The following is a 23,321-nucleotide window of genomic DNA, read 5'->3' as shown; positions in this document are numbered from 1 at the left end:
GGTCTCTCAGTGAAACTGAAGTTCCTTACCTGGCCGCCCTGCTGGCCCACCCACCCCAGGCAGCCCTCTTGTCTCTGCCTCCCCAGCGCTGGGTAACAAGTGTGCTCCACTGTGCCCAACTCTTTGTAAGATCGCATGCTTGCCCGGCAAGCACCTTACACACTGAACCATTTCCCCAGCCCATCTGCACAGACACTTAGAACCCCACTGAAGCAGATTGTAAGGGTAAACACAATCTTCTTCAAGAAACAAAAAAAGTCAATGAAAATTTTACCTGGTGCCAAAAGAGAAAGAAATCTTTCCTCCTCTTCCTTCAGCGTGTCCTTCAGAATACTTTCTGTCTCTCTACAGTATATACAAACCCTTAAAAATCTAAACAAACCTCTTGGCAGTTCTAAATCGCAGTACCCTGCCGCCCCCCCCCCCCCCCGGACTCCTTCTAGCCCTTATTTTCTGAGAGTGTGTCTCTAGCCCAGATTTGCCTTTAATTCCCTAGGATATAGCTGAGGATGCCCTTGAAGGTCTGGTCCTCCTACCTCTCCATCTCAAGTGCTGGGATTACAGACAGGTTCCATCGTATCGAGTTTTATGTGATGCTGGGACCAAACCCAGGGCTTTGTGAATGTCAGGAGCTTGGTTACTGCTTGGAGCTTCCTACTTGAGGGAATGGGCTGAACATTTTAGCTAAACACAATCATGTGAGCGTAAATGAGCATCCTTTCTGACTGTATCAAAGGGTGAGGCTTCTGTTGCTTTTGCCGAGGGCTGGTTACAGCACATTCCGCCTGGCTTGATGCTAACTGACCATGTTAGTCATTTTTTTCTGTTGCGGTGATAAAATACCAGGACAAAAGCAACTCAGGCCACAAGGGTTTGTTTGGCTCATGGTCGGAGGGCACAGTCCACCATGGTGGGGAAGGCATGGAGGCAGGAGGCAGCGGGTCACATGGCAACCACAGTCAGGAAGCAGAGAGGTGGATGCTGGAGCTCAGCTCACTTCCTCCTTTTTATTCAGTCCAGACCCCTGGGCCATGGGATGTGCTGCCCACATCCAGACTGGATCTTCTCATCTCAATTACCCTAATTTCCCTCTCAGACATGCCCAAAGGTTTGTCTCCATGGTGATTTTAGCTCCTGTCAAGTTGATAACATTAACCATCACACTGAATTAGAAAATTGTCTTATTTTCTTCACTTTGTAAAGAGGATTTGCCAAACCAGCTGGAGACCTTTTTTGTTTGTTTGTTTGTTTGTTTGTTTGTTTTTAAATTATTTTTCCAGTTACCTCTTGTTTTGGTTTTTCTTTGTTCTTTCCCCACTGTGGTAGAATATTGTTTTAAGATGTGTTACTTTTGTTTATGTTGCATTTGTTTAACTCTGTGAAGCTGTGTTACTGTGCCTGTCTAAAACACCTGATGATCTGATAAAGAACTGGTCAATGGGGCAGGAGAAAGGATAGGTGGGGCTGGCAGACAGAGAGAATATATAGAGGGAGAAATCTGGGAGAAGGAGATCTAGCAACCAGAGGAGGAGGACTCCAGGGGCCAGCCACCTGGCTACACAGCAAGCCACTGAGTAAGAGTAAGATTTACAGAGTAAGAGAATGGGAAAGCCCAGAGGCAAAAGGTAGATGGGATAATTTAAATTAAGGAAAGCTGGCAAGAAACTAAGTCAAGCTAAGGCCAGGCACTCATAATTAAGAATAAGCCTTGCCGGGCGGTGGTGGCGCACGCCTTTAATCCCAGCACTCGGGAGGCAGAGCCAGGCGGATCTCTGTGAGTTCGAGGCCAGCCTGGGCTACCAAGTGAGTCCCAGGAAAGGCGCAAAGCTACACAGAGAAACCCTGTCTCAAAAAAAACCAAAAAAAAAAAAAAAAAGAATAGGCCTCTGTGTGTGATTTATTTGGGAGCTGGGTGGTGGTCCCTTCAAAAAGAACAGAAACAAAAACACCCCATAGCAGCAAAAAACCATGGTAGAGAATTAACATTATTTGACAAACATTTGCTGAGCACATGCCCTGCTCCAGGTGCTACACGGGGTGCTGGAAGCCTGGGGGAAGACCTTTGCCAACCTCAGTCCCATGTGGGGAGACTAAGGTGCTCTGCCCGCACCCACTCTAGAAGGCTAAAAGGGACGACCGAGGCTGCCATTTAAGAGTCCTGTATCACCACAAAATGAGCTAGCCTGTTGGTTGGCAGACATAAGCAACTGGAGAATGCAGTGGAAAAATTTTTTTCAGCCTGTGGTAAATGCTATGTAAATATATAGTGAAGCTGTGAACATGGTTCCCTGGGTAAAGTGATTGTAAGACAAGCATGAAAACCTGAGTTTGATCCCCAGCACCCACATGAAAAAACAGGCTTAGTGCTGTATATCTGTGATCCTAATTCATGGGGGTGGAGAGGGGCAGATGGGGGGGGGGTTGCTGACCAGCCAATCTAGCTTTATCTGTGAGCCTTGGGTCTCGCTAAGAGACCCTGTTTCAAAAATCAGTCGATCAATCAAGGTGCATGCTGCGTGAAGAATGACTCCTGAGACTGACTTCTGGCCTTCCCATACATCACACATGAGTTCACATGCCTATACGGTACACACACACACACACACACACACACACACACACACACACACACACAGCCTATAGGAAGGTATCAGACAACCGAGCCTGGTAGATTTGTACATCAGCTCCCGGTCACCAGGCTTTTTTTTTTTTTTTTGGTTTTTCGAGACAGGGTTTCTCTGTGTAGCTTTGCGCCTTTTCCTGGAACTCACTTGGTAGCCCAGGCTGGCCTCGAACTCACAAAGGATCTGCCTGCCTCTGCCTCCCGAGTGCTGGGATTAAAGGCGTGCGCCGCCGCCGCCGCCGCCGCCGCCGCCGCCGCCGCCGCCGCCGCCGCCGCCACCACCACCACCCCCCGGCTCCAGTCACCAGGCTTATAGGCCAAGCACATTGGACTCTCCATATTTTATAAGGGCCAAGCCTGCAGCCATGCATACTTTTTCCTGCCAGCCCCCATTCTTCTTTTTAATTACACAAACTTCTCTTGTCCGCTCTCAGACCACAGACCCTGTTGGGGCCTTCAGGAAGGACAGCCCAAGAGTTATCACATGACCCAGCATGGAAGCCGCATCAGCACCCCTCAATCCAGTAACCAGTGATTGGTTCTGAGACAGGCATGGGGCTCATTCCAAGCAAGAGGAGTGGAACCAATACCTATGTGGGCATCATGAGCAAACTAATAGCAAGATTCAGTCTTCCCCAGAGCATGGGGACATCCTCGTGGAGAATGAAACCAGGCAGAATGGAAAGAACCGGTGATGGAGAGAGGAATGACCCAGAGTGTGTCATCTGGGTTCAGCCATCACTGAAATCCCAACTTGCTGTTCTTGGTTATTGACTTGACCACTTGAATTAATTAAAACCCAAGCAGCTGGGTACATCTGTGAGGGTCTTCTTTTTCTTTCTTTCTTTTTTTTATTAATTCTTAAAATTTATTTTACATACCAACCACAGTTTCCCCTCCCTCCTCTCCTCCCGTTCCCTCCCCCACCTCTTTTCTACCCACCCATCCCCATCTACTCCTCAGAAAGGGGCAGGTCTCCCATGGGAGTCAGCAAAGCATGGCATATGGAGTTGAGGCAGGATCAAACTCCTCCTCGCTGCATCAAGGCTGAGTGAGGCATCCCACCATAGGGAATAGGTTCCAAAAAGCCAGCTCATGCACCAGGGACAGATTCTGGTCCCACTGCTAGGGGCCCCACAAACAGACCAAGCTACACAACTGTCACCCACATGTTTTTATTTTTTTCCTGATTAAATCATTTGAAGTGGGAAAACCCACTTCTAATCCCGATCTTGAGGTGGGAAGATCCGCCTTTAGTCTAGACCACACTTAATGGCTGGCGGCCTATACAAAGGACGAGGAAAAAGGAAGCTTCCTCTCTTTGCCAGCTTGCTCTCGCTCTCACTGAGAAGTTCATTCCTTCACTGGTATTGGAACCTTCTTCAGGATTCCAGTGTCACTGAAGACCAGTTGAGACATCCAGCCTTGGGAACTTAACAGCTACTGGATTCTTGGACCTTCTATTGGCAGACACCCATTGTTGGACTAGCTGGAGTACAGCCTGTAAGCCATTCTAATAAATCTCCTAGAGAGATAGATAGATAGATAGATAGATAGACAGACAGACAGACAGACAGACAGACAGACAGACAGACAGACAGATAGATAGATAGATAGATAGATGATAGGTAGATAAAAAGATGGATAGATAGATAGATAGATAGATAGATAGATAGATAGATAGATAGATAGATAGATAGATAGACAGATGATAGATTCATTCTATAAAGTCTGTTCCTCTGGAGAACCCTGACTGACAAGGCTTCCCTGAGGAAGTAATATTTGAGATTCAGTGGTTTGGAGGTTCTGGGAAGAGATAACAGAGAAAAGAGGAAGAAATCGGCTGCTCCAGGTGTCTGAGTCCAAGGTCTCCACCAAATGACTGCGCAAGTTCAAAGAGAGCCATCGGAGGCATGGAGTCAGCTACCTGGAGAGACCGGGGCCTGAATGGCAGCTTTACTGAGAGCAGAACTGATGTTTTATTGATGAGCCGTAACTAATGGGCGAGAGTGCTTTCCTATTGAGCGCCGAACTACAAAGGTTTAACATTCACATTTTAATGAGGCTTTTATGGGCCGGCCACTGTGTTTACTCTCTAGAAATATAAACTGCCTTTCGCGGGGAAGCAGTTTCTTCTTTACTTTTTTATTTTCCTCCACCACTTGTCAGCATTCTTTTGAATTTTTATATGAAATATGAGAGTTTAAGCAGAGCCAATGAAAGAGCAAACAAAGCCACCTCTGGGAGAGCGTCAGCGGGGCGTTCATGACCTCCCCTTCCTGGGAAGGTCAGGAGCACCCAACCTTCCCAGAAACCCACATGGCCTCTGGTAAGAAAAGCAGAATACTTTTGGGGGGCTGAGAGGGCTCAGCAGGTAAAGGTGCTTGCCCCCAACTCTGATGATCTGAGTTCAATCCTGGGGACCCACATGGTGGAAGGAGAAAACTTACCTTCTTTTTTTTTTTTTTAAGGTTTATTTATTTATTATGTATACAGTGTTCTGCCTGCATGTGTCCTTGCAGGCCAGAAGAGGGCACCAGATCTAATTACAAGTGTTTGTGAGCCACCATGTGGTTGCTGGGAATTGAACTCAGGACCTCTGGAAGAGCAGTCAGTGCTCTTAAGTACTGAGCCATCTCTCCAGCCCAAAAACTTACTTTCTTAACTTGTCCCCTGACCTCCATGAATGTGCTGTGGCACACACGCGCGTGCGCACACACATACACAAGATAAACAAATGTATAAATAAATAAATAAATAAATAAATAAATAAATAAATAAATAAATAAATGTTATAAGAATTTAAAAAGAATTTTGGTAACAGCCAAACCTGGATTCAAACCCTGACTTATTCATCAACTACTACTAGAACCTTGGGCAAATTACTTGTACCCTGGAAACTTCGGTTTCTTTATTTATGCAATGTGTGTGTATGGGGGTAAACACCCGTCTTTTGACATCACCATGTGGTAAAGGGACAGACATTGTCTTCAGCCTTGTGACTGCTGCTGTACCCACGAAGTTTCAGCGGACAGCTCCAAAGCCCTGGTCCCACTCAGCTGGCCCTGGTCACACTCAGCTGGCCCTGGTCACACTCAGCTGGCCCTGGTCACACTCAGCTGGCCCTGGTCACACTCAGCTGGCCTTTGTCACACTCAGATGGCCCTGGTCACACTCAGTTGGCCTTGGTCACACTCAGCTGGTCCTGGTCACACTCAGCTGGCCCTGGTCACACTCAGCTGGCCCTGGTCCCACTCAGCTGGCCCTTGTCACACTCAGATGGCCCTGGTCACACTCAGATGGCCCTGGTCACACTCAAATGGCCCTCGTCACACTCAGCTGGTAATGAAAAAAAAAGACTTGGGTGAGAGAAAAGGACTTGTAGGGAGGGTGACTAAAAGGCACCCAGGGTGGGGTTCAGAGAGAGAACACATTATACATGAATATGTAAAATACACAGTGAATATATCCAGTGAGATAACTTAGCAAGTAAAGGTGCTCACCTCCAGCCTGACCACCTGAGTGAACCCCCCAGGTTCCAGTGGGTAGAAGGAGAGAACTGACCTCGCTGGTACCTGCTGCTTTACACATGTGTGCCATGACACATACTCACAAAACAAACAAAATATAAAAAGAAAAGAATGTATTGTATACATGTATGGGATTGTCAAAGAATAAAGCTAGTAACTGTTTTGTTTTGTTTGTGTTTTAAGAAAGAACAGAATTTAGTGCATGTAAATAGTTGGCTGAAACGAGATGTCCAGGAAGAGTCCCAGTGAGGGCCCAGCATCGATGGTGTAGCAGAGACCAGGGGCCTCGAACCTGACCAGTGATTCTTTGTGATGAACGCCTGCATGTGAAGATGTGAGGATAAAGGGGTTTACGGTGTGACTCACTGTGTCACACTGCAGCTTCCACGATGAGATTTTCACTTCCTTCCTTTTTCTCTTTTTATCTCTTAAGTGTTATTTTGTTTTATTTGGGGGGGGGGTTTCCAGGGGCAGGGTGGATGTGGGGGGACAGGAGATGGGTGGGATTGGGAGGCATGATGTGAAAGACACAAAGAATGAATAAAAAGAAAGTTAAAAAAGAAAAACTAATAGTTGGCTGAGAGCTTCCTTTAGAGTCCCAGCTGACAGCATTGGTGTCCACCATCAGATGATACCTTCGAAGGTCTGCCTCCAAGATTCCTGGCTTCAAACTGAAGCTCTAGCCATCGGGGAAGAGAGACAAGCTTTCTCTGCTGTGCCTTACTATACATACATACATACATACATACATACATACATACATACACACACACACACACACACACACACACACACACACACATATATATATATAAAACAACTTTTGAAAGATCTATTTATTTTATTTCATGTGGTGACTGTTTTGCTTTAGTGTATGTATGTGTACCACATGCATGCCTAGAGCCGGTAGAAGTCAAATGAAGCCTTCAGATCCCTGGGAACTGAAGTTACAGATGGCTGTGAACCACCATATGAGTGCTGGGAATTGAACCCAGGTCCTCTGCATGAGCAGCGTCTCTCCAGTCCCCTTTTGTTTCTTATTTAAATCATTGTTTCAGAGAAACCATGGGAGCAAGAATGAGAGAAAGATCATAAAGGATTATAGGAGTTTGAAAGGATCATTAGATAAATACAGCACATTAAAAAAAATCTTCAAGACAGTGGGACAGTGATGGCACATACCTTAATTAATCCCTTTATATAACGTGGATCTCTGTGAGTTCAAGGCCAGCCTAGTCTACAGAGTGAGTTCCAGGACAGCCAGGGCTGTTACACAGAGAAACCCTGTCTCAAAATAAATAAATAAATAAATAATACATTTTTAAAAATCTTCAAGACAAAAATCATTAACAGCATATTCAAATATCAAGTGTGGTGATTAATATTAATTGTCAACTTAACAGGATCTAGAATCGCCTTGGAGACAAGCCTCAGGCATACCTATAAAGGATAATCCAGGTTAGGTTAGTCTCTTAGAATGACTAAAGAAATAATCTTGATCAGATTAACTGAGGTGAGACTAGCCCACTATGGGTGGCACCATTCCCTGGTCAGTCCTGGACCATATAAATGGAACAGGCTTGGTAGTCAGTCATATTCCTGACTATTTGATATTCCACTATAAAACAACCACCATGCTATTCTATCTCCCAAACTTGAGGATCTTAGATTCAGGTGGGGCTCAACTGGGTAGTGAAAACAGTCACAGATTCATTAAGATCCGCGAGGAAAGGACAGGCACCACAGCTCTCCATGGGGGTAGAGCAGATCAGTAACAGGTCTAAACCACCACACTGCAGGCAAAGGACAGTGGGGGAGGCGGGCAAAAAGAGAAGGTAGGCGCAGGGTGGCAGCTGAGCCCTGCCTATCCCTGAGAGCATGTTAAGCATTTTGAGCTTTATTCCCCATACAATGTGAAGGCACCAGAGAGATTTAAACAAGGAAATCAATGGCCCTTCCTGTTCTTGGAAACTTGTGACAAGCTTCTATGCCTGTTGTCTTGCTCATCGCCTCTTTTTCCCCTGGGGCCTGGGGCACCTCTCTGTCTGGTCATTGTGAATGCCAACTGCGGCATGCACATGAATAGAGGAAGCAATTGACCATCTAGGCCAGCCATAATTGTAGGGCATCCATGGGATCCAGAATTCTCGAACGTTAATGAGCTTACAAATATCCTGGTGGAATTTTATTAAAATGCAGCTTCTGATTCAGGAGGTCTCAGCTAACCTGAGATCCTACAGTCTTAAGAAGCTCCAGTGCCATGGCTTATGCTGAATGAACGTCGAGGGTTGAGAAATCAGGCTGGCAGTGGGGCTGGGGATAGCCCAGTGGGTAAAGTGTTTGCCTTGGGAGCATCAGGACCTGGGTTTTCATCCCCACAGCCCACATAAAGAAAGCCAGGCATGGTTTCACCAGCCTGCAGCTCCAGTGCTGCGAAAATGGAGACAGGAAGATCCCTGGGACTTACTGATCCCAGCTAGCCAGCCTAGATGAAGTGGTTTAGTTCCAGGCCAGTGAGAGACTCTGTCTTAAAACACAAGGAGGGTGATAATTGAGGGACGACACCGGAAGTTGTGTTCTGGCCGTCACATGTTCACACGCATGTACCTGTACACACATGAAAGCATGTGCATGTACACACACAAAAGAGATCATTGTGTCAGATGTTGGAAGCAGTAAGAATAAGATCGTGGGATGTAGGGGCTTAACAAGCAGAAGTGAGAAGGTGAGTTCAGGTCTTCTCTCTGGTCCCCTGTCCTCGGCATCCCTGTCACTCTGACGCTTCTGACGGCCGCTGCAGCTCCGGGAAACATCTTCAGACGCTCCATCATCCAGAAAGAGAAAGATATGGCAATGGCTCAGAGGGACGGTTAATCCCACAGGACCTAGAGCCACCCAGGAGGTAAATCTCTGGACTGGTCTGCAAGGGAGTTTCCAGGCTGGCTAAACTGAGGTAAAAAACCCACCCGGAATGTGGGCAGCACCATCCCACGGCCTGGGGTCCTGGACTGAAAAGAAAGGAGAAAGTGAACCCAGCACCAGCGTCCATCTCTCTCTGCTTCCTGACTAAGGATAGAATGTGACCAGCCGCCTCACACTGCTGTCGCATGTCATCCCCCATGGTGGGCTATGCTCTTGAACTAAGCCCTCCAGCCTCCTCCCTATTCCCCTCACCCCCACCCCCGCAGCGCGGCACACACCTGAAGTTCTAGCACTGGGGAGGGAGAGGCAGGAGAATCAGACATTCAAGGCCATCTTTGGCTACACAGCAAGTTTGAAGCCAGCCCAAGATGCATGAGACTCGATCTCACAACCAAAATCAAGGCACACACACAAGTCATGATGGGTATAACTCGTAAAGAGATAAAGATGCTGGAACATGGTGTTGGGTGTGGTGGCACAGGCCTGCAATCCCAACACGTGAGAGGTAGAGACGGGAGGATCAAGAACTCAAAGTCATCATATATTATTTGGTATTTTACTCTTTTTCGGGGGAGGGGTGTCACCCAGCTCCCAAATAAATCACACACAGAGGCTTATTTTTTTTAAGATTTATTTATTTATTATGTATACAGTGCTCTGCTTATATGCATGCTTGCAGGCCAGAAGAGGGCACCAGATCTCATTATGGATGATTGTGAGCCACCATGTGGTTGCTGGGAATTGAACTCAGGGGTCTCTGGAAGAACAGCTAGTGCTCTTAACCGCTGAGCCATCTCTCCAGCCTGGAGGCTTATTCTTAATTATGAATGCCTGGCCTTAGCTTGGCTTAGTTTCTGGCGAACTTTCCTCAACTTAAATTATCCCATCTACCTTTTGCCTCTGGGCTTTTCCTGTTCTCTTCCTTCTGTATCTTACTCTTACTCTGTGGCTTGCTGTGTGTAGCTGGGTGGCTGGCCCCTAATGTCCTCCTCCTTCTCTGGGTCCTAGATCTTAGAGCTCCAATACCTCTTCCCAGATTTCTCCTTCTCTATATTCTCTCTGCCTGCCAGCCCCACCTATCCCTTCTCCTGCCTCGCTATTGGCCATTCAGTTCTTTATTAGACCATCAGGTGTTTTAGACAGGCACAGTAACACAGCTTCACAGAATTACACAAATGCAACATAAACAAAAGGAACACACCTTAAAATAGTCTACTAAAATATATGAAGAATTCTAGGCCATTCTAGGTTAGATGAGACCTGGACTCAAAAAAGTTGTGGGAAAAAGGTCTATGAAAACCCGAAGAAGAAAAAAGAGTCTCTGTGGCTGGGAAAGTTATGAGGAGGGTTGAAAGTGAATCTTCCCTAATGCCAGTGTTGACAGACACTATTTTAATTGTGTGTGTGTGTGTGTGTGTGTGTGTGTGTGTGTGTGTGTGCTTGCACGTGCTCACACATGCACTCATGTGGAGGTCAGAGGACGACAACCTGCAGGAGTCACTTCTCTCCTTCCATCATATGGGTCTAAGGATCAAACTCAGGTCCTCTCACTTGGAAGTGAGCACATCTAACCACTGAGCAATCCTTCCAGTCCCAAGATGAGGTTTTTAATAGGTAGTATTGACGGTAAGGAGAAGGGGAAAAGTGGACAAAAAAAAAAAAAAAAAATCAATGAACCTTTGCAGGTGGGGGAAGGGCTGCATCCAGCGCAGCAGATGTAGGAAGTCGACAGTGTGTAGGAAGTCTGAATCTTCTGGAGTCTTATCACATATGGCTGTAAATAACATCAAGTGCCAAGTCATACAGGAAGGGAGAGAGACCAGAAGAGCATGTGGAAAGAGGGAATCCTGAGTGGACTTTATAAACTTCCAATGCTTTGGGATTAGATTTGAAGTCTTCTCCACAATTAGGGATCCAGGCCTGGTACTTCAAACCTAGTCAAAAACTGGTGAGGTTCATGCTCTGGGAAAGAACCTACTACTGTGGTTTCGCTAAACCAGATGTTGCCAATCGGCCTTCTAAATATTTATGCCTATACCCATAGATTAGCACAGTCCTCCACCGTGGCCAGAGAAGCTGCTCTCTGTAGTGGGCCGCAGAGATTCACAACTGATCGCAGTGTTATGTGTCTATTGAGTGCTCAGCCTACATAGAACATAGAACATCTGTATCAACCCCGCTTCTGACCCAATGCTCAAGGAAAATCAAAGGAGAGTACAAAGACTGTAAGAGCCAGAGGACGGGAGGAAGGCTGTGAAATGCTGGCCTCTGGGACGACACGGCCATCGCGCCCATGAACTCCCTGCAGCCGTGGTTTTCCGCACCAGACCTGCACAAGGTCAAGTCAACAAGATCAGTCAACATTCCCCTGCAGCACTAATTGGAATCAATGGGTTATTCACAAAAGAGAAAGTGGAGGGGGAGGGGATGTGTGGAAGGCTCTTGGTCAGGGCTGGGGGTGCGTATCGTCAAGATACATTGTTTGCATGTATAAAATTGTCAAAGAACAAATAAAAGATACACTATTTTAAAAAAATATGGAGACAAAGTGGCAAGTGGGAATGTCTTCAAAGTAATAGAAAGTACAGACGAAATTTGATTGGCTGAGATTTGATCATGGTTGCAGCTGGGGAAGCAGAACTTCTTTTTAATTCTACCTACCTTTGCTAGTGTATAAACTTTACCATAAACCAAAGCGTGAAACCGAGGGTGGGGCGGGGCGCAGAATGTACTGTAGGAGGGCCCGCCCACTGTGCTGGGAGGCCCGGCCCCCATCTGCTCCGTCAGACTCCCCAGTCCATGGTGTCGCCAAACTTTCTCAGCTCCTCTGGGGAATCCACTGTTTTTCCACATAGTTTAGAGGCTCTCTAGTCTTTCTCAGGCTCTGCACACTGCTCAGAGCCCTAAGAGCCCTAGCTCCGAAACAGAACCGCCCAACTTCCCCCCCAGTTTGCGGACTATTTGGGCGCGTCTCTCAGCATATCCTGGGAATGCGTCCACGTTGTCATGGCGACGCTCTGAGTAGGTTCCTGCACGCCGCCGAATCCCGCCCCGCCCCGGAACTATCATCTGCAGGGTAAGAGGCCTCGGACTTGGGGTTTGAGTGTCTCCTGGTGACCGCTCAGTTGCTAAACGGGGGAACCCCAGGCAGGTGTCCAAAAGGTGTTCATCTTGGGACTGGGCCGGGCGTCGGGGTGGGGGCCCAAAGAAATGATGGGGGGTAGTGGGAGAGTCTACGTTCTACCCAACCCTTAGCATGGGTTGGAGTTAAAGGAAGAGAGGATTAGCCAGGGGGAGGCCCTGCCCAACTTGACCCTACCTGAAATCCAGGCGGGGACTGTGTGGGACCCGGAGCTGCAGGGCCTGGAGGGGTGAAGTGGGGCACCGCACTGCAAGGCAGGTGTGCAGGAGGAGGGTTTAGGCTGTACTGCAAGCCGCCTTTGCTCCTGGGAAGGGGTGCAGGGGAGAAGACAGACCAACTTCTTTCTGAAAATGATTGTTAGGCCGCTACCGTGTACCTCCCTGTATTTCTGCGTTCTCCAGGGTCTTCTCCAAGAAAAACAAAAGCAAAACTCATAAATATTCATTCTTGATTTTACCTTCAGTTTCAGGGGCTTCTCAGAGCAGCCCCCTCCCTGGCTTGCGCAAAGGCCTCTAGTTAAGAGTTACCTCTGATATAGAAAATGTGGGGTTTGGGGCCCGGGAGATGGTTCGGTAGGTAAATGTGCTTACTTTGCAAGCCTGAGTTCAGTCCCCAGAACCCACATAACAGTGGAAGGAGAGAACCAGTCCAGGTTTATCCCCTGACGGCCACAGGTGCACTTTTGCACCCCACCACGCGCACACACACAAAATAATAAAGTGTTTAAAAATGTGGCATTTATAAAGTCCTGTTTCAAGGCAATAAATAAATTATTAATGCCAAATGACTGATAAAATAGTAATTGAGAAAGAATGCTAAAGGGGTTGGGAATCAGTGTTTATGGGGAAAGTAAAGTGGAATTTCCAGTGACTGTCAAGGACAGTAGGGACCCCCAGAGTTCCTGGCATGCCCCAGTCTGTGCGACCTGGCCACCTGCAGGCTTCATTACCTGTTAGCAGACAGGGGAGGTGACTTAGGAATGCCTGGGTCTCGCCCACGTCAAAATGTTGAAGGGACCCTTGTTCACATATCTCTGAATGTGATGTGGAGACATGTCAGACAGAAGAATTTTTAACTGTCAGCTTGACACAGTCTAGAATCCTCTGGGAAGAGAGTCTTCATGAGGAAATCGGGATTAGATTGGCCTGTGGGGATCTGCAGATTGACTGTTAATTGATGCGAGAAGACTCAGCCTGTGGTGGGCAGCACCGTCCATGCCCTAGGCTAGGCTGTGCACTGTGTAAGAGTGAAGAAAGCCAGAAAGCAGGTGGCACGGGAGCATTCATTTCTCTCAGCTTTGACTGTGGATGTTAAAGTGACTAGTTGTTTGAGTTCCTGCCTCAACTTCCCCTTGATGCTCTGGAGTTGTAAACCCAAATAACCCCCCCCCCCCACTGTACTGCTTTTTGTCAGGATGTCTTGTCATAGCAACAGAAAGGAAACCAGACACTTTCCAAACTTATTAGGCTTTGAAAGCCCCAACCCCACCCCACCCCACCCTCCACCCCCCCGCTTTGTGTGCCCACGAAGCATCCCAGGAGCATACTTCAAAAAAGCAAAAGCTCTAAAGAGCCGTGAGAGAGTGAGAGAGTTTGGAGTGTGTTGCCATATTGGGTTATGGCGTGTGATGTCAAATGATTAATGAGACAGCCGTGTGTGGGAATGCAGCGTGAGAGAAGGGAGGGCTGGAGCCCCAGCACACCATGCACGGGACAAGAGGTACATTTGTCAAAAGCCAAGACGAAATGTGTGCGTGATTTCTCAGGATGAGTCTACCACTCCTGTTTTTCTCCCCAGGAAATGACCTTTGCCCCTAGAAGGACAGCTGCATTCTTCACGAGAAGATGGCAGTTGTGAAAACGCCCATGCAGGAACTAAGAAATGCAGAAGAACCCTGCGATAAGGTGTCCTCCATCCTCCTGAAGAGCCTGGTGGAGGAGCCCAAGAAAAGAGCGGAAGTGCCCAACCACCTCCTGGAATCCAGTGAGTGGCAGCGGCCATTTGTCTGAGAATTACGTCTCCACAGCATCCAGGGCCCAGGAAGCTGGGATTGTGGGTGCTGATTAGCTGTATCATTTTATAGGCTCATAACAGTTTTTATTATTAAGAACAGTAGTTCTATTTAGACCTAACTGTTTACATGGCAGATTTAAAAACATATATTTTTATTTTCATTTATGTGTATGTTTGCATGTATAAGCCACATATGTGTGGGTGGCCATGGAGGCTGTAAGAAAGCATCAGATCCCCTGGAGCTGGAGTCACAGGCAGCTGTAAACCATCCAGTGTGGATGCTGGGAACCACACTCTGGCCCCCTGGGAGAGCTGAGGTGCTGTAACCATTGGGCCATTTCTCTTGCCTCCAGACAATAGGGTTTTGTGGTGTAAATGAATCACCAAGGTCCATGGCTTCTTTCCCTCACTTGTTGTCGCTGTGTGAGGAGAGTAGGATGGGAAGCAAGGCAAGATGAGAGCCCGAGGCTGGGGAGAGAGCCCAGTGAGTCAGTGCCTGTCTGAGGAGCCTGAGGACATGAGTAGTGGTGCACACTTGTTACCCCAGCCGCACCGAAGAGGATCCCCAAGAGTCGGGATCCCTGAGGCTCTCTGGCTGGCCACCCTAGCCTAAGTGGCTATTGCCAGGCCAGTAAGAGACCCTGCCTTAGAAAACAATGTGGACAGTGGATGACAGCCAGCAGTACACACACACACAGTCTACACACACACACACACACACACACACACACACACACACACACACACACACACGGTTAACATATGAATAAAAATCCAGTGTCAGAGAAAGACTGGACTACTCTCCCACCAAGGCAGATGTGTAGTAAAGCCTTTGCAGAGAGTGTGAAGGCCACTCAGATGGCCCCAGAGCACAGCACACTGGGATGTGAGGATCCTGGTACACCATCCACCACTGAACCTCCGACCTTTCTCCAGCCCTGCTTCTGTCTCCTAAAGTGCTTTTCTCTCAATAAACCATTTCCGTTTTGCCACCACTCACACATCCTGGTGCACGACTCAGTTCCTTGCTCTGGGATGCAAGAACCTGGAAATCCCAGGGAGCACCCTCGGGGAGCACCCTCCCGGAGCAACCTTAGGGAGCACCCTCCAGTGTCTAATATTTGCCTATAACCCCACAGGCACTCTCCATCCTCAGCAGCTCTTGGGACCACCACACTCCTCACCTCAGTCTCCTCCCCCTTGACTTCCTTCCCTCACACCCATCTCCGTCCTGCTTGAATACTCAGGGACTCTCTGTATACCAGATAAAGTGACAGTTCTGCTCAGCATGAGGGGACAGAGACAGGGCTCTGCACGGTCACCCTTCGCAGCCTGGGGAGCTCCCCTAATCTTTCAGGGACCTCACTTGGGCCAAACCAGGATTCATTTCTTTGACATGGAAAAAAAAATTCAGAACTAGCCAGGTTAGGAAGCAGAGCCGGGTTTATTAAATACATTTTGATAAAGGTTTAGGCACAAGGGTTAAGAGAAAGAGAGGCGCTCAGCAGAAAACAGAAAGACAGATGGGAAGCTGTTGATGCAAGCTTCTCCGAGAAAGTCCCCGGAGTAACACGTACCCCGGTGTGGTGCAGGCTCCTGGACGGACAGCTGTAATTAATGGCCTCATTAGGTGTATATACCATTTTGGTGGCTCTCGGGTTACATTTCAAAAGGTTGCTAAGAACTCTTTTCTTTCCTTGTCTCTCTCTTTTGATGAGATTTCAGGGTGACTCTGGCAATTCTTTAGATGGAGTTATAATCTGATAAAGTAAAACAAGAAACCACTAGGTTTGTGCAAGGGATTTCCCACAGTCTCTTCCCTGTAAAGGGGGTCTCTGTCTGCTTCCACTGGACTCCAGGGCGAGGGGCCCCCCTCCCTTCTCACGTCTCCCCAGGTTTCCCTGTCTCTCTTTCCCACCTCACCCTGAGCTGTCTGACCTGACACCATTGCAGTGCATATGTCATGTCTGACTCATCCCCAGGACAAGCCACACAAGTCGCCCACCAGGAAAGACTCTGGGAGAATCCTGCGGCTTGATGGGAGAGGGTCACCATCGATCTGCATGAGTTTCACCTGGCGGCCCTACAACAGCTTCCTGACAACATTCTAGTTCTGTTTCACTGTTGGAGCAGCTGACACGTGGGGAGGTCCCACGGGTTACTCAAAGTAGACACCTTGTGAGGAAGGAGGTAACATTCAGCTGGTGGCCAGCCATGGCCAGCTCCGCATCTTCACGTTTAGTAACCCCATTCTGGTTTCATTTCCAATGCTGCGGTCAAACACCCTGACAAAGGCGACTCAGAGGACAAGGGTCTATTTCTGTCCACAGTTCCAGGTCACAGTCCATCCTAGCAGGGAAATCAAGACGGGGGTTTGAAGCAGCCACTCACGTCCCACCCGTAGTCAAGAGCAGAGAGCGAGAAGCGCATGCTTGTGCTCTCTGATACAGTCCAGGACCCCCAAATCAGGGAATGGTGCCTCCAGTTTCAGGCTGGGTCTTCCCACATCAAGACAGTCTCCCGCAGACATGCCCACAGGCCGACTTGATCTGCAGTCTAGATTCTAGACAGTCATTGAGACTCTCTTCCTAGGTGATGGTAGGTTATGTCAAGTTCACAGTTAGAACTAGCCACCCCACCCCCAGCATTTATACCCTGATCCTACAAGCCCCACCTTAAACCTCAGAACTGCATTGGTTCCGAGTCACTCTTTGTCACCTCAAGACTGTCAAGGACACATTGATATACCTGACCATTTCTGGGCAGGAGCACAGCATGCTGCTTTATGACCCCAAACCAAAGGAAACTGCAGCATTAAAAAATGGCTGCAATGGATGGCGCCCCGTTGGCAGTGCCCTGCCTGACACCTGAGGCCCTGACTCCAGCGCCGCAGGAAGGAACGTGGTAGTACGTGTCTGTAGGTCCTCACTCAGGAGGGAGCTTTCCACAGGCACGTCAGATATGAGGTTGTGATCCCAGCACTAGGGAGCCAGAGACAGGCAGCGCACTGGCCAACCGGCCTGGCCTACTGAAGACTGACACTGGAAGATGTCCTTTGACCCCCACAAGTATACACACACAGACAGACGGGACATAGGTAGGAGTAAATGACTAATAGGTCATAAGCATGTCTGAACAAAAGTGAAAAGGAGAGGATGGTGAGAAGGCCAATCCTTCAAGGGCTCGGGCTGCTCTTGCAGACCTGAGTTCGGTTCCTACCACTCATATCAGGCAGCTCACAGCTGTCTGGAACTCCAGCTCTGGGGGATCTGGCATCCCCTTCTGGCCTCGACAGGCATACACACACACACACACACACACACACACACACGAGAGAGAGAGAGAGAGAGAGAGAGAGAGAGAGAGAGAGAGAGAGAGAGACATGCACACACACAAATAAAATAAAAAAATCTTTTTTTTAATAGAAAAGCAGACAGTCCAGTTTATTGTTTATTTGGGACTCACCATCCATCTTACTGGAGGCTGTACCACTGTCTGCACATTGCATGTGCCTAAAGTGCCCTAAACCAAAGACAGCCCCCACCAGTAAGACCTGCTTCTCCATAGCTCACGACGGACTTGTCTTTCTGTTACAGAGGTTTATGCCAAGCTTCTGAACAACAAGGCCATCCAGGCCAGACCAGGCATAGTCCATTTTGGAGGCTATGAGATAGAGAAACAACATGAACAGGTTCTGGTAGGTACTTCTTAGGGGCATGGGGTCGGGGGAGCATCTGTGGTGCTAATCCAGATACAGAGCAGGAGCCAGGGGGATGGCTCAGCTGCAGAGAGGCTCGCTGCACAAGTCTGAGGTCCTGAGTTCGATCCCCAGCACCCTGTTAAAAAGCTGGGTTTTGGTGGCATGGGCTTGTACGCCCATTTGCCAGGAAGGTGGAGACAGGTGGATAAGGGGGCCCACTGGCCAACCAGACTGGGGGAATCCAGCTCCAGGTAAAAGTGAGAGTTCTTGTTTCAAAAACAAACAAACAAACAAAACAAAACAAACAAAAAAAAAAAAACGATGGCAGTGGGCAGTGAAATGACTCTGTGGGTGAAGGCACTTACCAACAAGCTTGACGACCTGAGTTCAAGCCGTGGGACCTACACAGGAGAGGGAGAAAACTAACTCCTACAACTTGTCCTCGGACCTCTATAAGCAGCCATGACACACGCCACCTCCCACAAGTAAGTAAATGAATGATTTTAAAGGTGGTGCCAACAAGATAGCTCAGCCGGTTAAGCACTTGCCGCCAACCCAGACAGCCTGAGTTCGATCCCCAAGATCTCCTTGGCAGAGTGATGGAAGTTGTCCGAGCTTCATACATGTGCCACGGCACATGCTCACCCTCCAAATAAATAAAAAAAAAATTAAAAATTAAAATTAACTAGAAAATGATTAAGAAAGACACCCAAGGTTGACCTCTGACCTCCATACACACATGCACAGATGTGTACAAGTGCTTGAACACACACACAGAGACAGATGAGAGAGATAGACAGACAGACAGAGACACAGAGAGACAGAGACAGGGAGAGACACAGAGAGAGAGATTGCTTACTCAAAAAGGCAGTTCCTTGAAGAGAAGTTAGAAAGGGACATCAGTGTCCCGGAATAAACTAACTCCACTCTGCCAAGGGTCCCCTCTCAGCTCTCTTTCCAAAACTGTGTCCCCCCTGTGCCACTGAGACCAGGGTCTGGGCTTCCCAGCAGCCCTGTGGACGGGGCATCTAGAGAAACTCCCGATTCCATAGGTTTAGTCCACTTGTTCAGTGCACGGGATACTGAGTGAGAGGTTGGGACTGTCTTCCTCCAGTACTAGGGAAGATGATATCCCTTTCTTAGAATGTCCCAGGCAGGGCTGCCTTTGACCTGCTCTGGCCAGGTGCAAAGCCTGCCCAGAGAAGATGTGTCTAGGTCTGGGAGGAGGCGGTGGTCACTCCAGTGTACACATTCTCTCTGCCGGAATGGCCGATTTAGGCATGGCACCTCTTTGCTGTTCTTTTTCACCCTGTGGGGTGGGATTCAGATATTAACATGAACAGCGGCCGGGCGTGGGGGGACTGGAGAGATGCTTTAGCAGTTAAGTGTGCCTACTGCTCTTGCAGAGGCCCTGACTTTGGTTCCCAGTGCCCAGGTTGGGCAGTTCACAACTACAGGTAGCTCTAGCTCCGTGGGATCAGACACATCCTCCTGGCCTTCACAGGCACCAACATGCGTGTGCACAAACACAAAGGCATACATGTACACACCATTGAAGATAAAATCTTTGAGATCTGAAGTCTCCACTCTGCTGCACCCTTTGGGAGGGCAGCCACGTGCCTGCCTTTTTTTTTTTTTTCCACATGGCTACTTCCTCAGTGCCCGGCGGCACAATGCTCGACACACAGAAGACACTCAATTAACCCTGGCAAAGGGAAGACTCTGAAGTCACTCTCAGACAAGGTTGGCTTGGCAGTTGACTCATACAGTAAGGGCAGTGTGACGTCTAAAGCATCACATTGATCCTACCAGCCACGAAAAAAACCAAGAAGTAGATAACAATACAACATGATTTCATCTTACTAGCATTCTGGGAGATGCTGGGAAAGCCAGCTTCCTGTCCCCATCAGTAAAGCTAAACAGAAGCCCAAAGCATTTGCCTTAAGATTCTTATCAAAAGCATTCATAACTGTTAGAAGCTGGGAATAAGAAAGTGTGTGGGCTCAGCCGCAAAAGAGACGTCTGTATGGACCCGCTTCCCCGCCTGCAGAGCTCAGGGGACGGTAATGAGCAGGGAGCAGAAAGGACGTAAGAGCCAGGCGATGGGAAGACGCTATGAAATACAGCATTCTGACAGGACTTGGCTTTGCACATAGCTCACCACAGCCATGGCTGCCTGCACAAGACCTTCGCAAAACCAAGCCAGTCAACATGCCGGCAAGGCTTGGGGAAAGAATGCTGAGGCGCCACCCCTAGCTGAGGAGCTACTGGCAATTGGCGGCTACTAGTGGAGAGAGAGTCTGTTTTCTTCTGAGGTGTGTAAACTGCAGGTTGTTTATGCCTCAGTAGATGACCTCACACTCTTGCACATATGGGCGGCCCTAATTTCAAAAGGATTCTTGCCAAACAAGGGGAGAACGCTTAACTGTTCTGTTTTACTAGGGTTTCCTCTCTACCCGCCCCAAATCAACAGAAGTCTTTTATCATGCCAAAAAAAAAAAAAAAAGAGAGAGATCCCAAATCATTCTTATATTCCAGGACTCTGCAGCAGGGTACCTACGGTCGCCATCATCAGCCTGTTGCATGCTTTCTTTTTCAGAAACACAGACATCATCTAAAACCTGTTTCATATCCTTGCTTGTGACTGCCGTGGCTTGCTGAGTAAACGCAGCTGAACTCAAAACAAGTGCAATATCATTTCCTTCAAGGATTAACTCTGGGCTTGATGTACTGAACATGCAACACCTGTCCTGTCCCAAACCCTGCCATTCAAACCAAGAGATCCCCTGTTCTGAATGGTGGTGTCGATGGGGACGTAGGCACAGGCTTGGGCACACTCGGAGCTCATCTTGAAGTGGAAGCTGAGTCTCCGGCCTTGGCCATGTTCTGGGCAAGGCTATAGATGGTCCAGGTAGCAGCCAGTTTCTGGTGGTTTGCTCTTCTGTTCAACTGGAGTCTCCTTTTCTTTCCAAGGAGATTGAACCCTGCATAGACACCTTTGAGGTCCCTCAGGACGGTTCAAGGTAATTGCATCCCCTCAGAGTGAGGGAGACATTTTCTGGAATGTGGGTAGTCGGATTGCTGAGGTGGTCTTCATTATTGTAATAGATGAGACAAGGACTTCTACTAGGTTTTGGCACAGAAAACTATGCAAATTGCCCACAAGTGGAATGATTGAGTGTATGTTCATTAACACTGAGGTCATGTAAGGTTTGAAGCATTCCGTTTGCATGAATATTAATATCAGTGCTTCAGTCTACTTGGAAATTTTAAATGATCTTCGTTTTGTTTTGATTTTTCAAAACTCAAGAACGCTTACATTCTTTTTTCTCCTTTAGGGGACTGATATTTTTGTCTCAGAAATTACACTTATCAATAAATAAGCCATCACTTTGCCTAGGAGACAGCCAGTGTGGTTGTGGGCCCAGACAAAACTCATTAACCTGTAATGAGCAGTGCCCTGCGGCTTCTGTTCAACCCCTGTTGCAGCTTTTAAGGACTCCATCCTTCCCAAGATGTTGATTCTCAAAATTAGGGCCAGGACGAGCAATGTCTTCTCCTCGGGATGAGGGATGTGGGACCTTAACATACAGGCACTGTGCATCCTACCTGAGCGTTAGTTTATTTATTATAGTCATAGTTGGCCATGAATGCAAGAGTTAGGCAAAAATCAACAAGATTATTTAGTTATCTATTTATTCATAGATGAGAATGGTCTGTGTGAATGTATGCCACATGTGTGTGGGTTCCCTCAGGAAGTCAGAAGAGGGCTTTGTATCCCCAGGGCTGCAGGTACAGGTTACATTTACATGTGTGTTGTATGTGTGTGAGGGGGTCTGTGCATGTGAGTGCTAGTGCCTGTGGAGTCTAGAAAAGGGTGTGGGATCTGCTGGAGTTAGAGGCATTGTGAGCCTCCTGGTGTGGGTGCTGGGAACTGAACTCTGATCCTCTGTAAGAGCAGAAGGTATTCTTAACTGCTGAGCCCTCTCTCCGGTCCTAACAAATCATTTTGTGATAACCAAGTGATAATCTAGAACTTTAAATTAAAAGCCATCATATGTCTTTTTAAAGTTGTGTGCTATTGATCATATTAAACATTATATTACATGTAAGCATATGTACATAAATGCACATGTATAACACACATGTTCTAAGAAGATAGGAAAAGCCATTTTTTCTAATTGCTACTCTCTGCTTTCTCTTTCATGTGTATGTGTGCGTGCGCGCGCGCGTGCGTGTGTGTGTGTGTGTGTGTGTGTGTGTGTGTGTGTGTGCGTGTGTGCGTGTGCATATGTGTATGTGATTGCATGCACCCATGTGTATACACAAGCCAGAAGAGGGCATGGGTGTCTTTCTACCATATTTTTTGAGACAGAACCTGGAGCTAATCTGTTCTTCCAGGCTTGCTGGTCAAGGAGCCCTAGGGCTTCTCCACCTCCTCCCCAGCACTGGGGTCCCCAGGTCCAGCTGCTGCGGCCGTACCCAGAGTTTTACGTGGGTGCTGGATCTGAACTCAGTACCTCGCACTTGCCAGGCAAGCAGTTCCCTGGCTGAGCCACCTCCCACCCCGTATTTCACGTCTTCTAAAAGGTTGAAAATAACATGTGTCCTCGAATCCTCTTTGTAATAAAGATGAGGTGTAAGCAGTGAAGAGATGAATCTGTAAATAAGTCCAATTCTAACTCACCTTCATCTCCCCCAGTACATTGCCAATATTTCAGATGAAGACACACACCTTCATATTTTACCACCGCAGACCAAATACTTCAGGATCGCCTACGAGAAGAAGGTACTGTCCCTGGGTCACCTTCCCTGCTGAGGGGGATGTGGAGTGGGTGGTGGTTTCTGTCTCGGGCCTGCCGGGTCAGGAGTGTGTGCATCCTCCATCCCACCCCACCCCGAGTGCTGCTGTCCGTCAGGTCTGGGGTCTGTCCTGACACAGCCTCCCTGCCTTCCAGGAGCATCGCCTCATCCCAGGCTTGTCACTCATGGTCACGGTTACATTTTCTCCAGATGAGTGGCGTTACTATTACGACTGCATCCGCATTCACTGTAAGGTGAGTTTCTGGAAGAAGCTATCCTTTGGGCTGGGATGTGTGTGTGGGATGGGGCGGGACAGTGGGGGGGGGATTACACTTCATATCCTGAAGGAGGATGAAGGAGAGCTAGAAGGACCTTGGTTTCTCAGTGCTGTAGGAGCTAGATGGTCCTCGGCTCCACCTTCCTCCTAACTGGAAAGAGATTTGGACATGGTGATCCTGACAGGCTCCCGAAACATCCTGCTGGTCTCCCTTGACACTTAACACATCATATCCCGAAAGGAAGAAGACAGAGCCAGGATGACCCCTCGGCACTCTCTTGAGTGGTAGATGAGGCTGTAGGCTCAGAGCT

The 23,321-nt window shown here is 48.1% G+C and overlaps 1 protein-coding gene across 3 annotated transcripts in view; it reads left to right on the top strand.

Moving 5' to 3' along the window:
• The first annotated feature begins 12,031 nt into the window (after window positions 1–12,031).
• The window catches only part of Cfap221 (cilia and flagella associated protein 221), a 77,283-nt gene continuing 65,993 nt past the window's right edge, over window positions 12,032–23,321 (top strand). For 2 of the 3 annotated variants that reach the window (XR_013043196.1, XM_015999382.3), the window contains exons 1-5: window positions 12,032–12,151; window positions 14,015–14,200; window positions 17,827–17,927; window positions 22,633–22,719; window positions 22,889–22,987. Coding sequence is in view for 2 of the 3 variants with exons in the window: in XM_015999382.3 (XP_015854868.1) it covers window positions 14,062–14,200; window positions 17,827–17,927; window positions 22,633–22,719; window positions 22,889–22,987 (426 nt within the window). In the remaining variant the exon portion in view is untranslated. Of the gene's footprint in view, window positions 12,238–14,014; window positions 14,201–17,826; window positions 17,928–22,632; window positions 22,720–22,888; window positions 22,988–23,321 lie in introns of all 3 variants that reach the window. The other variant, XM_076547244.1, reaches the window with a different exon arrangement.

This window comes from Peromyscus maniculatus, chromosome 11 (assembly GCF_049852395.1).
Source record: "Peromyscus maniculatus bairdii isolate BWxNUB_F1_BW_parent chromosome 11, HU_Pman_BW_mat_3.1, whole genome shotgun sequence".
Classification (NCBI taxonomy): domain Eukaryota; kingdom Metazoa; phylum Chordata; class Mammalia; order Rodentia; family Cricetidae; genus Peromyscus; species Peromyscus maniculatus.
Note: the sequence above shows the minus strand (reverse complement) of the source record. Positions and strands in the feature narration are given on the sequence as shown.